The sequence below is a fragment of the Anguilla rostrata genome, chromosome 3 (assembly GCF_018555375.3).
Source record: "Anguilla rostrata isolate EN2019 chromosome 3, ASM1855537v3, whole genome shotgun sequence".
NCBI lineage: Eukaryota > Metazoa > Chordata > Actinopteri > Anguilliformes > Anguillidae > Anguilla > Anguilla rostrata.
In genome coordinates this window covers 50,475,992-50,490,820 of record NC_057935.1, presented here as the reverse complement: position 1 = coordinate 50,490,820, position 14,829 = coordinate 50,475,992, and the positions used below count along the sequence as shown (strand labels likewise).

At 37.8% G+C, this 14,829-nt stretch overlaps 1 protein-coding gene across 4 annotated transcripts in view; it reads right to left on the bottom strand.

The window, feature by feature from the left end:
- cplx2b (complexin 2b) overlaps window positions 1-14,829 on the bottom strand; it is a 50,962-nt gene that overhangs the window by 18,849 nt on the left and 17,284 nt on the right. For 2 of the 4 annotated variants that reach the window (XM_064328079.1, XM_064328081.1), the window contains exon 2: window positions 8,007-8,173. In XM_064328079.1, the coding sequence (XP_064184149.1) occupies window positions 8,007-8,037 (31 nt within the window). In that variant the 5' untranslated portion in view covers window positions 8,038-8,173. Of the gene's footprint in view, window positions 1-8,006; window positions 8,174-11,360; window positions 11,539-14,829 lie in introns of those variants that run through there. The other 2 variants (XM_064328082.1, XM_064328078.1) reach the window with 2 other exon arrangements.

Sequence of the window (14,829 nt, the reverse complement as noted above, 5' to 3'; positions counted from 1 at the left end):
ATTTGTGACCGCGCATGAGTAGTGGAAGACCTGGAGATGACAGATTCAGTCTTGTTCGGAGGTGTTGAGCTCATTAACAGCTCCTACCCTAACAGCAGGTTCCAAAGGATCCCATGGAGGTCAGGGCTCAGGCTCACTGTGTCCTCAGATGATACCTCCCCTTTATTCCTCTGACGTCCCACTGCAGACATTATTTAAACCCTTGCTTAGCAGCAAATACGATAGTAATTTTGAATATTTAGCTTGCTTGTTTAAGCATGCCCTCAGCCCAGTAGCATAAATTTTGTGTGTTCTTAACTACCATAATCCTAACCAATGACAATAGGTACCAGGAATTAGCTCTTTTCAGCCCATCAGGCTGAGATCTGGCATCATCATTTTCAATATGCATTTTCCACACGTCCTGTTTTAAGAAGTCACTTGACAAGTCTTGAAAGACACTACTGGGTCAAACCTTTAGCCAATGATGGGGGTTTGTTTCAGTTGGAAGTCTCCAAGATACCATGGTAATGTGGGAAGAAGAACTCTGATTTCCATCTTTCTTGTCTCAAAATACTAAAGTGTTAAATAAATAAATAAATAAATATATATATATAACATTGCAGATTTTGTGTTTGGATTCATTAAAGGTAATGGTTATTACTAATAGTGTATATACAAATATGTTTTCATTGTCATGCAGGAAAGATTAGCTAAAGCCAGGCTGTGTTTTCAATTCAACCCTAATTTGGCATTGAATGAGCGATGCTTTGTAAGGGTTGGAGTGAAAACGCACAGGATGGTAGATCCATCCAGGAACACGGTTAAGCAGCCCTGTAAAGCAATTTTCTTGATGCAATTTTACATTTTCTTTTTTTATATAGGCCTTAATATAATATAATATAATATAATATAATATAATATAATATAATATAATATAATATAATATAATATAATATAATATAATATAATATAATATAATATAATATAATATAATATAATATAATATATAGCACTGCAAGCTGTGCATGAAGAACTACTCTCGAATGGCCTGAAAGAAATGCAATCTGGTACTTTACATAACCCATGAGAGGAAAAGCTTTATGGAGTTCCACACTCAATACAAAGAAGGATAAGCACACAAAGCACTAAAAAATAGAGGGTGTATACTCAAACTGCACATAAAAGCAGATCGATCGAGCATACACATAGTTTACAGTTGGTTGTGATAAAAAACTAAAATAAAAAGATTCTCATCTTTGAAGAAAATTGTATTCTTCAAATAGTTTAAGCACATCATTTCTTACAATGTTAAATGATTGCTGTTATCACTTTATAAGTCTGAATAAAAAAAGTCACTGTTCCTGAAAAAAAGAAGAAAATTGACCTTTGATGTACAATACAGCACAGTTTTTTAATGTAATAAAATATTTTTAATGTTAAAATAAAACGTGTTGATTTTTTCCTGATTTGTTTTTTAAACCATTTTAAGCATGTGTACCAATCATTGTAGAAAATTATTTGGGCTGGAAAGGGTTAGAAATGGTTCAAGGAATCTCTTTCAAGCATGCTAGATAGAAAACACTATTTTGAGAATGTAATCCACTTAATAACATTATCTTTTGTTCCAGTTACTTTTTTTCCTCATTGGCCTCAAGGCTACAGCCAAATATGTTAAATTTCACACCCTCAGGCACTGTAGCTGGAAACTTAAACTTGGGGGAATCTTTAGAAACCGGATGTTATGCCTTCACTGGTCTGTAGTCAAATCAAAGGCCCTCCCCTTTCTGGTGTACTAGAGACAAAGCGTGTCTGTGATTCCAGAAGTTGTACCCAGGAAGTATCTCTCCCCATATAATTTTTCCATATACAATTTTTGTAATATCATTTTTGTAAAAACAAGAGATCATTGAAACCTATATCCTACTGAGTGTCCTTCTATGAAATAAAAGCTACTGACAGAGCAAAAACAGCCTCCATATTATCATATTTTCACAAAGGTAAAAGTGTGTAGTCCAATTGTTCTTGTTAAGCAACTACACATCACTTCAGTAGAGTAGACATAGGGAATTTATGCCACTGTTGCCACTGCCATTAGATACTACTCTGTCAAGCTGTCTAACCTCTCAAGAGCCAAAATATAAATAATATAAAAATGATAGGTGAATAGCTTTTGAACATAAATATTGTGAAACGTTATTTATTCTGTGCGTACCAGACTGTTACAGAAAGGAAAGGATGCAGGGTTATCAAGTGTGGTATCATGTCACGCTATATAGAAATGTAAATGCTTATTGTATGCGGTCAAAAAAAATGGGTAATGTAATCATATAAAATCAAAAGAATTTATGCCTTGTTCAGGCACCATTGTGACACCATTGTGTGAATGTTAACTGGTTATTACATTTTGTTCTAACCGTTATTCTATCAATATATGTGAGCTGAATACTGAAACAGAAACGTTGTTATACTTGTTATATTTGTTCTGAACAAAATTAAATGAAAATGTTCCTAATCCCACGGCGGGAGATATAAAGTGGTATTCATCCTATGTAACTCCTTTGGAACTGGTCAAGGTGTTTTCTGCTCCAATGAAACATCTAAGCACTGGTGGTGGTGGGTGGGTGAGGCGAAGGAGAGGCGGGTGACCACGGTAATGAAAGAGATTCATACGTGCAGGATCCCCCTGCTTAATTATAAAATCCTTTTGGTCTCAACAGTGCTTGGTACCATGTGGCTCCAAAGCCCTGACAGCTGTTTGGGGAGGACAAGGAAAAATGGAAAAATAATCCAACAGCTCATCCAAATCGTCTCTGTCCTTCACACCATGCAACGCTTTGGTCTCTTCCCAGAGCCTGTGGCTTTAGACCTCTGCTCCTCTTTCAAAAAGAAACATTCTCTAGGGAACCACTGATTCCCCACAGAGTTAGTTTCCCCATTGTGCTGCTGAAGAAGAAGCAGGGTTACCTTACAAGGGAGACCGCAGCACATTGTCATGACCCAAGCCATACAAAATGTAATTAACCCAAGATCAAATAGGCCCCAGCAAAGGTTAAATACTGGAGCAATTCCTATTCAAAGACTCTGACAAATTGGGTCCCAGAAAGGACAGTGTAAATTTGCTTCAACAATAGTCCTTCACAGAACATCTGGCTGCACAGAGATAAGTACTTGCGTTAAGGGATTTTGTGCTGCCAATTAGGAATTAAGAGGAAGCTTTAGGAAAGGCAACTGATGAATAGGTAGCACTTTATTGTGTGTGATGCCACTGTCCTTTCAAGTTTTAAAAATTAATGTCTTTTTTGTCTTAGTTGGAAAATGAATGATGAAATGAGAAATGCTGAATGAAGCTGAAGGTAAAATCAGAAAGCAGCTATTGACTTTGCCTCGTGTAATTTTGGTCCATTTGCATTTAACAGAAAACATAATTTTTCAGCAAAATTGCCCACATTTCACCTTAGATCTCCATTAGTTTTAATATTGACTTGCCTGCTACAGATTTCTCCCTTTTGTTTAATAAATGAATTTATTATAAGTGGCATCTGATGACAGATTAAATCTGTCTGCACAATACCCCTTCTATGCACTGAAACATTATGGGTTAGGGTGTATGTGTGTGTGTGTATGTCGGGGGGTGGCTGTAACCAAAATTTTGGTGTATCCCCGATAAGTTACTTCTAAACAATAAATCCCATCATTCATATTACAAAGATCTTGGACAATAAACATTATAATGATCAGCATTTACTTTTGTGAGTCATGTTCTCAACAGAACCCGGTTTGTTTGAAATTTCTGGTCGCAAGTTACAATTGCGGGCCATGAACTGAACTCATCAGCAAGGTCCTTTCGATCTCTAGCAGCACTTGTTCCATCGCAATTCTTTCATCATTCGTGGAGTCTCCATAGAGAGTAGAGAGAAAAGCCCTTGTCTCTGTGCGTGCAGACTGCACATGCCCGAGGGAGGCTGCCTAAGTGTTTGGGTAACTCTCCTCCATTGAGTAGCTTGAATAATGTAGGCCACCTGATTCTCCCATGGCTCCACCCACCTTTAAATATTCATGCCTTTTGCCTCTCCTCATGACCGAGTGTGCTCTTCCAGCCTGTGGCCATCTGGAGACACACTCTCAGCCTCCAGCACCACAGCCCGTGTGGAGTAGGACCCCCTCCCCCCACTTCCTTTTTCAAGATCCCTTTAATGGGACTGCAGAAGAGTGCCACTCAGGCAGAATTCTGGCTGAAGGAAAACAGCTTCTCTCAGTCAAATCCAGCTAAAGAACACAATCACAATGGCAACTTGTCTGAAAGGAAAATGCTATTTAGTCAAATAAAATAAAATAAAATAACCTAACAGATTTGAATGATTCAAAACCATATTGTAAAAAAATCACCTCTGGATTTATTTAAACTGGCAAGTCAGAAGGTCATTATTATAATATGACGTGATAGATGGTGGATTTTAAAAAAATCAAATTGCACTTTTTCAAGACATGGGGCGTTTGACTGATTTGAGAGGTCAGTCTTGAAAATAGCTACCATTACCCTATGATTCACAGTGTTTCCCCCTTAGTGAATACACCATAGCAAACTTGCTTCCATGTCAGTTAATTTATTGTGGTCCACCCACCATTTGTCCATGCAGACAAAAACTGTTTGAACAAAGTACAGGAGTACCTCTGCTTATGTAATAGTTGCTTTTGAAGCCCATCACTTGAGACATTTTTACTCCATCTCGCACAGCTCATCCTTTACATAACTCATAGTAGACGCTGCCTTGAATAGGAACGAGGTCATGTTATATAATAAAATGTGCATTCAATAAGTCTGGGTGGAATTTAGTACTATATCCAACCAATTTGTTCATAGAAATATGCTAGCTGATGTAGCTTTCATAATGTTCTAGCTTTATGTATTCCTCAATTTATCAATTCCAATATTTAAACACAAAAACATTTTCAATTTCTGGTAGTGACATAGTGAGTACCTCCTTCCTCAAAAATGTAACAAAATGAATAGAAAAAGTTGAATGCTGTAATGTTGCTCCAAGACCCTTAGCAACAGAGATAAAGGAACAAATGAGTTCCATCACAGAATGGGGAAGTGGACATGATGAAGAGTTGCTGTGTTGCCAGTTGCACTATAAAAAAATATTGCCTTTATCTTTCTAGATGATTGACCTTATTTTTCATCTTTAAAAAAAGTAAAGTTATCTTTTTAAGCAGCCGGAACAAAACCTACACAGGGTGCTCTTCTCTCTGCGTTAAGCTCATATTATAGATAAGTGATGAATGAAATGCTTCAGCAGGCTTTCAGCTTTCACAAAAACAATGCCGGGAGTTGATGATTCCTGTGAGCAATCACCCGCATCAGTACTTAATTAGAACTGCAGCCTCTGTTGTTGCTGGGCTGACTAGTTCTGGCATGGTTAGGACCTGTAGCGTCGTTCAATGAGGAAACCACACAGCAGCTCTCCACCTCTCATTTTCCCTTTCTTCGACCTCAGTCCACTCTGTGCTTTTCTAAGCCACTTCAGGACATTGATTCACAGTTTTGTGGGACTTACCTAATTCAAAATTTTTTGGAAAATTTACCTAATGAAAACTAACAAACTAAAATTTAATTCAAATTAAAAATAAATAAAAATAAAAATGGTCAAATTTAACACAACGGTTTTGTGCTGCATTCCACACACAACATAGCCCATACCATGGCTCATCATGTGTGATTACTTTAATTTGTTTTAAAAAGTTTTCATCACTCCCTTTGTGACATCAACTGTTGAGCCTCCAGGGACTTTCAAAGATCCTGAAAATTATGACAACGATGGTATCAATCATTCTCACCAGGCTGTTTAACAGAGAGCACAGCACCTGTGTAACACAGGGAGGGGATATTCTCAGGTTGCTTTAGGCAACTGTCAACAGGTTCCTCGACTGAGAAGTCAAGGGCAGTCCATGATAGTGCAGGGGGACAGGCGTTCCATTTGTTTCTGATGACAAATTGTTGTCGTGAAACATTTGTCATGGCAACGTGGATTTGACTTTGAAGAAGGGGAAAGGGGTTGGGGCAGAGTAGGCAGAGAGAATTCATGGACTCATTTCCTGTAATTCATTAAAATCCCTTTTTCTTGTTCACTAATTTGAAAAGGATTCTCCAGCATTGTGCCCCAGTTAGAAGGACTAAACGGGTGTGGGTGTAGAATAATGCACAGGGAGCATTAAAATGTTTGAATGCTTGAATTTTCTCATTTATGCCTGTTCATGTAAGCTAACACAAAGCCAGTTTGTAAACAAGAAAATTTCTCACTGTTCTGTCCACTTTCTCTGAAAAAAGAAAGGCAATGCCATTGTATCCTTAATCACAACAGACAGTAAACTGGATAAATGTTTTATTCTGAGCTAATAAATAATTATAAATGACGTATGGCAAAGAATGAGGGGAAAAAGCTGATACCGTTTGCTGGCATACCCCACTATGGGTATTTTATTATTAAGGTAAGCTTTTTCTGTTAATTGGAACACATATTGGACTCATGATTCACAATCATGATTATGAATTTGAAAGTAATATCAGGATAGAATCCATTCTTTCCACATGTTTCTGCATGTCCACCTATTTCCACGATTGATTAGGTTATTAAAATGATAAAGGATGCCATCCAGATAAAATCAAAGGACCCACTGTGAAGGTCCACAAAATAATCAGATGATCAGTGATGATATAAATAGTGTAAGTTAATATTATAACATGTCAACATATACACAATATAGTTACATCCTAGTTAACAGTATATAATTGTTAATTTGTCTGTTATTTATTGCAGCAACGTTTAATGTACAGCTTGTGTGGTTGCCATACATTGTGTGTGTGTGTGTGTGGTGTCGAGGGGCTTACAAAATGGATTTAGGATAACAAAATGGTTCATGATTACTGTACTATATAGACCTTTTCTTCACTAAGCTTTTTCACTGAAAAACATTAACTATACAGTCAACCACTGTAGACTGCTAGAGGACCATATGTCCTAAATCCTAAAGAAGAACATCCCTGTGCCTGGACCCAATGAAATTAATATAAGCACTAAGCCAAGATGAAAAAGGTTATCAGATGACCAAGGTCTCCTTTGAGAAGGCCATTTGCTTCCTTTGAGGCAGTCAGGCGAATTGATAGAAAGGGTATAAATCTTGTTTTATTACTGCCAGCCATTCCACTGATTAATCTGGTTCTGGAAATAGGATTTCTCATGGACCGCAAAACAAAGTGCCCCCAAAGAGACGGGTACATCCACTCCCTGTTCATAAAACTTTACACTCCACGAATGGATTGGTATCGTGTGGAATCAAATTCAAATTCACAAAATCCCAAATGAAGCTGATTTTCCATTTGACATTTACAGTCTCCAAAGTCACCTGAGGCCTTACAGACAATTTGTGACAAGAAAAAGAATTATAACTAGCTAGCTGAAAAGCATAATTCACTCATGTTGTTATTCCCAGTAACATTAGTAGAGAGGCCTGTTGAGCATTTACCTATTTGTTAGGTGGCTATGAACATAGTGAATGTGTTACTCAGTGAACTAGCTAACCAGTCAGCTGCCCAGATATCTAGAGCTATCAATAGTGATATTGTGTTGCTTATCTTTCAAGAATATTTCATATAATAAAAACATAAATGATTTTGTATGAACCATGTTCTTATGAACCTACATATGAGAACTATCACCATAATGTGAACAATTTGTGTGTAATACAACTCAGTATTTATTTTCTTTGTTTCATTTTGTTCAGAGTCGGAATGCCTATTGTCATCTGAACTAGTATTTTTACATGCCTAAATACACATCTTTAACGCAGCCACCTTTTAATAACTAAAATTTACACTTTACGGCTGATTAAACATCTCTATTCTTGTTTTATCAATAAAGGCTAATTTCATAAAATAGAAAGCATAAACATATAAAAATATACGCAGTATATCCATGATGGCATCATGGGTAACAGGGACACAAATATAGATCAAAGGCACTTACCACCTAAAGCTTGCTTCATAACAAAATCCATGGTGCTTTCGGTTTCCCAAGTCTTCTAAAAACTGAAGAGAAATATGCACACAGCCACACTTCTTTCCAAAACAAAAATCTTCCTGTCTTTCTCTGTCTCTTGTGTGCTTCCTTTCCACTTTACAACTTTTTTACACCTGTAAAGGAAAAAGGATATTCATTATTTTAGAATCGATAGTACTGCACAATCAACCACACTCACGCACACACACATGCACCTTTGCCTTTCCACACACTTTTTCTTTGACAGACTTCCATCGAATGGTAAAACTACATATGCATGTTCATCGGTAAGAATAAATTGCTGATTAAGGTACTTCTAATTTAAGATCATATTTTCAATGTCTGTATTATCAAATACATAAATTCTTTTAGTAGGGTCACTGATTTAAAAAAGTGAGGCTACAACTGAAGTCTGGGTCTCTCTACAATTTGCGTATTCTACTTTACAATAGAACACATTTAAATGCATTTCTCAACACATTATTAAATGAAATAAAACAGTTTAAGTTGAGCTGGGTAGTCAGAAAGTACCTGCAAGTCCACAGACCACTGCTTCCTATTCACGGTTCCCTCACTGACACCAAGTTTATCCCACATATCTTTTCCCTTGGTCAGTAGCTAGCTGTCATTTTACAGTTTACGGCTTGAAAATATTTTTTTGCAAGCAGTTGTCACAAATGGGCTATTTCTGTTTATGTTTTTTTCTAATTGTTGTTTCAGAAAGCAACCTAAAAAAAAAACCATCATGACAATGTTATGAAGTAATAAAGTTTCATTCTCTTAGGTTTTGCACTATCATTGTTTACACATGCAGGGGATTTTCCCCAACCACATTACCACACCCCACCACCCCAGCTTATCATCTGTGTTTCTAAGTGGAACTATAATGCAGGAACACTGTGTATGTATTTCTCTTTCTTTTGTTTTCATAAAACATTCATATTCTATTATACTGATTTACAAGTCAACAACCCAATACTTAGATCACCAAAGATTTTTTTCATTTTTTTCTTAATTTATGATAAGACGACCCCTACAGGAAATTGAAGGGTGGAGCGATCGTTCACCACTTTGAATATTGATCTCGTACTAAACTGAAACGATGCCAGTCAAAAAAAATGCCCTGCATGTTACATCTTTAAGTCTGCTTTCTTGTGTAATGTCAGCTGGTGGCTTGTGGAGAGTATAGACTTGAGCTTTTATGATTCCATTACCAATGCCACCATTGCCAGATTTAGGGCCACCAGGGGATCTGCTCTATCGCTCAGGCATCTGCTTCACACACAGCACCCCACATCTGATGGATTTTTCAAATGTAGTCTTAGGTCTGAGCCATTGAAATGCTTCCATAAAATGCATCCATTTTACCAGCTTTATAAATCATCCAGGGGTTAGGGGAGGTGAGACAGTTCCAGGACAGTGACTGCTCCCGACAAGACATAAACGCATCTTCAAGCATGGACATGTATCTGGATGCCACTGTATACATTAGTGCTGACTGTTTATCTAATTGATTTTTCCATCCTCCTCCTCAAAAAAAAAACTAAAACTAAAAAAAAAAAAAAAAAAACACCCATAGGTGGGAATGCTTGCATTAACAAGTCATATGCATCGATTGCATGATAACTGAGGTAACATGCATACACATCACTGTTGTAGGGTACACTTTCAAGATTTGTATTAAAGACCTTAATTTTAAATCAATGTGTCATGCTTAAAACAACAAGCCATAGTTTTTTTGTTTGTTTTAATTAGATGAAGACGAGTCACCCCACAGATGCATTAAACGATTTCCTTCGATGAATTCGACTCCTTTCATTCCACTCTCTAAATGTTTGTAATTACAGTCAATCGAGGAGTACAGCAAATATTCACGTAGTCTGTATTTTTGTCTGAACATGGAACACAGTGGCTAAATAAAAAATATCTATATTAGAATACATTGTTGTTGTTTTTTTCCCCAAGAAGTGAATGAAGCGCGTGCCAGCATTTAAGGCAGCATTCCCATTATGTCGGTTTCTTTCAACTCTGGATGACTGATACACTTTAAAGCTCTTTCAGAAATGTGCAAAACACATTTGCGAGGCTCAGCTTAACACGTTCTCTTGTATTTTATTTATTTGTATAGGGCAGATATGGCAAGGACAAACGCATTAATGATGAGCCAATGAAAACCATTGCAGATGCAATGTTTTTTTTATATAAAAAACATTGCAACCGCAAGTTTTTTACCGTACTTGCTGACTGAGCAAATCTCCTCGGGAAACGCCTGCTGGTTTGTATATATATATTTTATCAATCATGGATATGCGACAAAGCATTTGCCACCAGCAATAAACATATCATACGAATATGTGGGGAAAGGTAGTAGCCTACACAATGTATGATCGCCTACTTTCCATACGACAATATTAAGCCTGGTTGATACTCGATTGGGAAAAAACACTAGTTGATTTTAATATTGTTTTTAAAGCTTTTTTTAAAAATAACGCCCTCTCCCCCAAACTTTCTTAAAATCCCTTTCAATGCTTTTGGGCGTATTTACTCACTTAGAACCGCTTTAGCGTGCATCCTTTGATGTCGGTTTTAGTCAGGATCTACCAAAACTATAGCCTAAACGATAAGCTCTGGTGACAATACGGAAGATAAGACCATTCTGAATCAATGCTAAGATCTTACTATAATGTCTATAATGACATTTTTTAGAAAAAATAGTTTACAATGGCCAGTGCGCATAAACAATAATAATAATAGTAAAGTAAGAATAAGGCAAGCAAACAGGCTGTTCGGTATTCAAGGAGACAACACCTCTCTATTAACACCACCCATTCCTTTCCGCTGCAACAGGGGTGCGTTCTTATTCAGAGAGCGATCAACGACGGACTAACGCAGCAAAGCCGTCACCTTATCCAGGAAATGGTATAAATGTGAGATGAACAAATGGGCACACTCTGTTAAAGACATTCCTTATTGGTTATCGTTTTCGTCAAGCGAATCTGTGATACATACACAGAAATAGCCTACTCGAAAACAATATCACGCTCTGTAGCCTACTGTTGGCCTTAACCAAGCCATTAATAAAGTGTACCTGGAAAGCATTATCACAGGTGTTAACCTGCATCGAAACAGAATGTAGAATTAATCAAAGTTTCTCGTTATAAATGCATTTAATATTAACTGCAAAGCGTTTGCCATTATCTGAGATGCAAGGCGTTCTGAAACAATGGTCTTCTAAAAAGAACGAACATTTTAAATTTCTCGTGTGCCGATTCCTTCTGTTTAGAAACTTCGCGCTTCCACACGGTTTCGCCAAGTACTGACCTTTCTGCAAGATGTTATTTCCAGTCGTCAATACCTCTCAGCGTGTATCCAAAGCGTATAGTAGAATTCGTAGCACTCAAGTTTGCTTCAGATTACAACCCCTTCTTGGCACAACTAACTGCTGCCACGAGCGTATCTCTCTCTCTCTCTCTCTCTCTCTCTCTCTCTCTCTCTCTCTCTCTCTCTCTCTCTCTCTCTCTCTCTCTCTCTCTCTCTCTCTCTCTCTCTCTCTCTCTCTCTCTCTATCTCTCTTGTGTGAATGGGTGAGTGGTAAGAAAGGTTATAATTTGAAGGTGAGAGAGAGAGAGAGATGCGTGGTGATTCTGGTGGCGCCCTACACTCGTGGGCAGAGCTGTTGTGTCGCGTCCACTTTTTGTGCCGATTTTTACTAACAAATTTCATCTTTTATTCTGCTGGACATGCGTTATTTCATCTGCTGTGACAGTGTAAGAAGGATTTTTATTCCAACTGTATTCTCTGTATTCACCGAGATGAACAGTTTATAATGGTGTGCCTTATCGAATACTTTTACTTCTTAAATTACACCACTTAGAAGCGCATTTGTAAACAGTAAAATGTTCAGTGTTATTTGTTTAATTACTACATTATAGGGTTCCGACACCTTTTGGTGGATTGATTTTGTTTACTGTATCTGCAGAAAAAGCATATGCAATCATCACATTCAATGCCTTGATATTATATCACAAGCATTGCATGCACAATTCACCTCATTAAGCTAATATATGTAAATGATAAATATTAAGGAACAAAAAGAAACATATTCTTAAAGAAAACTATATGTACTTGATTAAATATGTATTTTTTTTTTAAACAATTCTATGCACTGGTTCACTTTAGGTCTGCATCCTGACCCAATTTGATGGGACCCAAAGATATACTGTGTATGTACCAGGAACTGGTCCGACATTGGGTCAGACAGGGTATGGGCCATAAACAAAAAAATAGACACAAAGTGTCTGTGACATCACCCATTAACTTTCTTTGGGCTTGAAAAAAGCTTTTTGAAGCTGCCAAAGCACAGTGTTTGTGCCGCCATGTAGTACGAAAAGGAGAGACCCTTATATGGTCAAGACCATGTCCGAATTGTCCACTAAGTGTGTGAGATACTGTCCCCCCCGAGTTATTCGCAGTGACTAGGCAGTTTTGCGAACGGTCCCTGATAGGCTCACACAATATTGAAATGTCATCCAAACACAATATTTTAAAAAATTGGCACACTGGGAGACATTAGAGAAAGATAAAAACACCTACTGCCACATTTTTGACTGCATTGGTATCATTGACATACACTGAAATGGGTGGCTGAATACTGGAGCCAACCGTGCTAGTGCTATAGAGTAACGTCTCTCAAGAACACCAGAAAATGAGCTTCAAAAATGAAGCCCAGTGTCAGTACAAAATCTATTGCCTGTACAAGACCTGTTGCCTTCTGCTTCCGGTCCTGGAACTGATGTCATTCGTACGTATCGACCCCTTATTGCTAAGCATGTGTCACTATGTGGTTATTCACGTAGGATCTGGGTTGATCAGTCTTACTGTTAGCCTGCTGACTAAAGCACTACAAGCAAGTAGGATCTAGAAGGAACAATCATACGTTTTTAGCCTGCTGGCTGACACACTGTAAGCTAAACTAAAGCAAGTGAACTACAGAAGGGTCCGCATGGAAGGCCTAGCAGTTAGCTAAAGCAAGTGGACTGTAGAAAGGCTGATATATGCATTTAATTGAATGTAACGTTGGCTTAATCACTCGCTAGCTAGCTACCTTCATAGCTAACACACCGACATACAAGCTACTAAATGAACTAACATACCAGCAAATTGTACTTTACGCCAGTACAAAACAATGTACCAAAGTTTAAATCATATGATAGCGTTTTATCCAATAAGGGTTCCACCAATAGCAGAAGGCAACAGGTTTTGTTCAGACACTGGTCTTGGCCCCTTTGTACGGGCCTGTTGCCAATCCGTAAGTTTACAAATAGTAGCATAGCAACACTTTTGTGAGGTGTTAACAATGATCAGCCACAATGATAGAAGGCCTACTGGCCTACCACTGTACAACTAGAAAAGTGGAAGTGAAGCGTTGTTATAGTGGAGTTATTTCACTCCACTAAACTGTAATTAAGCAAAATGTGATATATGTCAAAAGTCTGTACGATATTGTGGCAATACCACAAACCAGCAGAAACACATGAAATTCAGCATGATAAAAGAACATGAGTTACAGCACAGGCAGTCAGAGGAGGGGAAAGGAATGTATGCACGCAATACCCCCAGATGTTACCACCAGCAAATCTAACTGCGTTACCCTTGTATCCTGCTTGCTGCTGTTGTCCCTGGATATTTGGTAGACATGGCATCCGGATTCAAAATCAATTTCTTAGCAGAACCCATCAACTTCAGCATGAGGTTCTGGACTAAAGTATGGGGCCCCTGGGCAGCTGCCCTTGAAGCCCATTGGGATAAGATGGCCCTGGATGGTACATTCAATCATACCATGGCATGTACTGTAGTGTACCATGATATACCATGTTATGCACCATTATATGTACCATGATACTGTATGCATGATATACACCACGGTATATCACTGTCAAATTTCTTATGGGCACATTAAACAGAAGGAAAAACATGTTGGAAAAATAAGCATGAAAGCTCAAATGTGGCTGTTTTTATTTGTTACTTGAGCATAAAAGTACACTACAAAAAAGCTTGATGCTTTACTTTGCACAATTGCCATAAATTGTTGCTTGAGGGAGTGTTGCTCCCCCATTCGATGATCACAACCACCTTACTAGCAGCTTTCCTATGGGAAACACTGCAATGTTTTCTGTTGTTCTTTATGGTGTTGTTAGCTTGTTATTTCAGCTACCAGGCTCTGTCAGACTTAAAATTTGCCTCAAGCTTGTCGGGCTGATTTTGGGGCAGGCCGTAAATACGCTAATGCTTAGGCAGGCTTGGGCCTTGTTTCCAGCCCGATATAGACCTCTCATTCATGTATAAGCCGGGTGTTTATACAAGCATGCAACAACACTAAACATAAATAATCCATTACACCTCCGCATCATTTTAAAGGATATGTGTTTTTTTTTTTTTTACAGGACTCTTGTAATATGTTTCTCACATCTAACGTTAATATTGGAAGGCAGTAATTATTCAACATGAAAGAAAATTAAGAAATAAATCCTTCAACCATTGAATCTTTTCAATGGATTCTTATTTGAAGTGTGTCCAAATTCAGAATTTCAAAAGACAGCCATTTTAGGTAGTTTCATACCTTTTCATGCTGGCATATTTGTAGCGATATCAATGCAATGTGTTTGTGTTCTGATATTTCTCCTCTATGCTATTTCCCACTGTTGGGAGGTATTCAAATATGATGACACATGCACACAAACTTGCATAACGAATGCAAAAGAGCAAGCGCCTAAAATCCAAAAAGCATCTT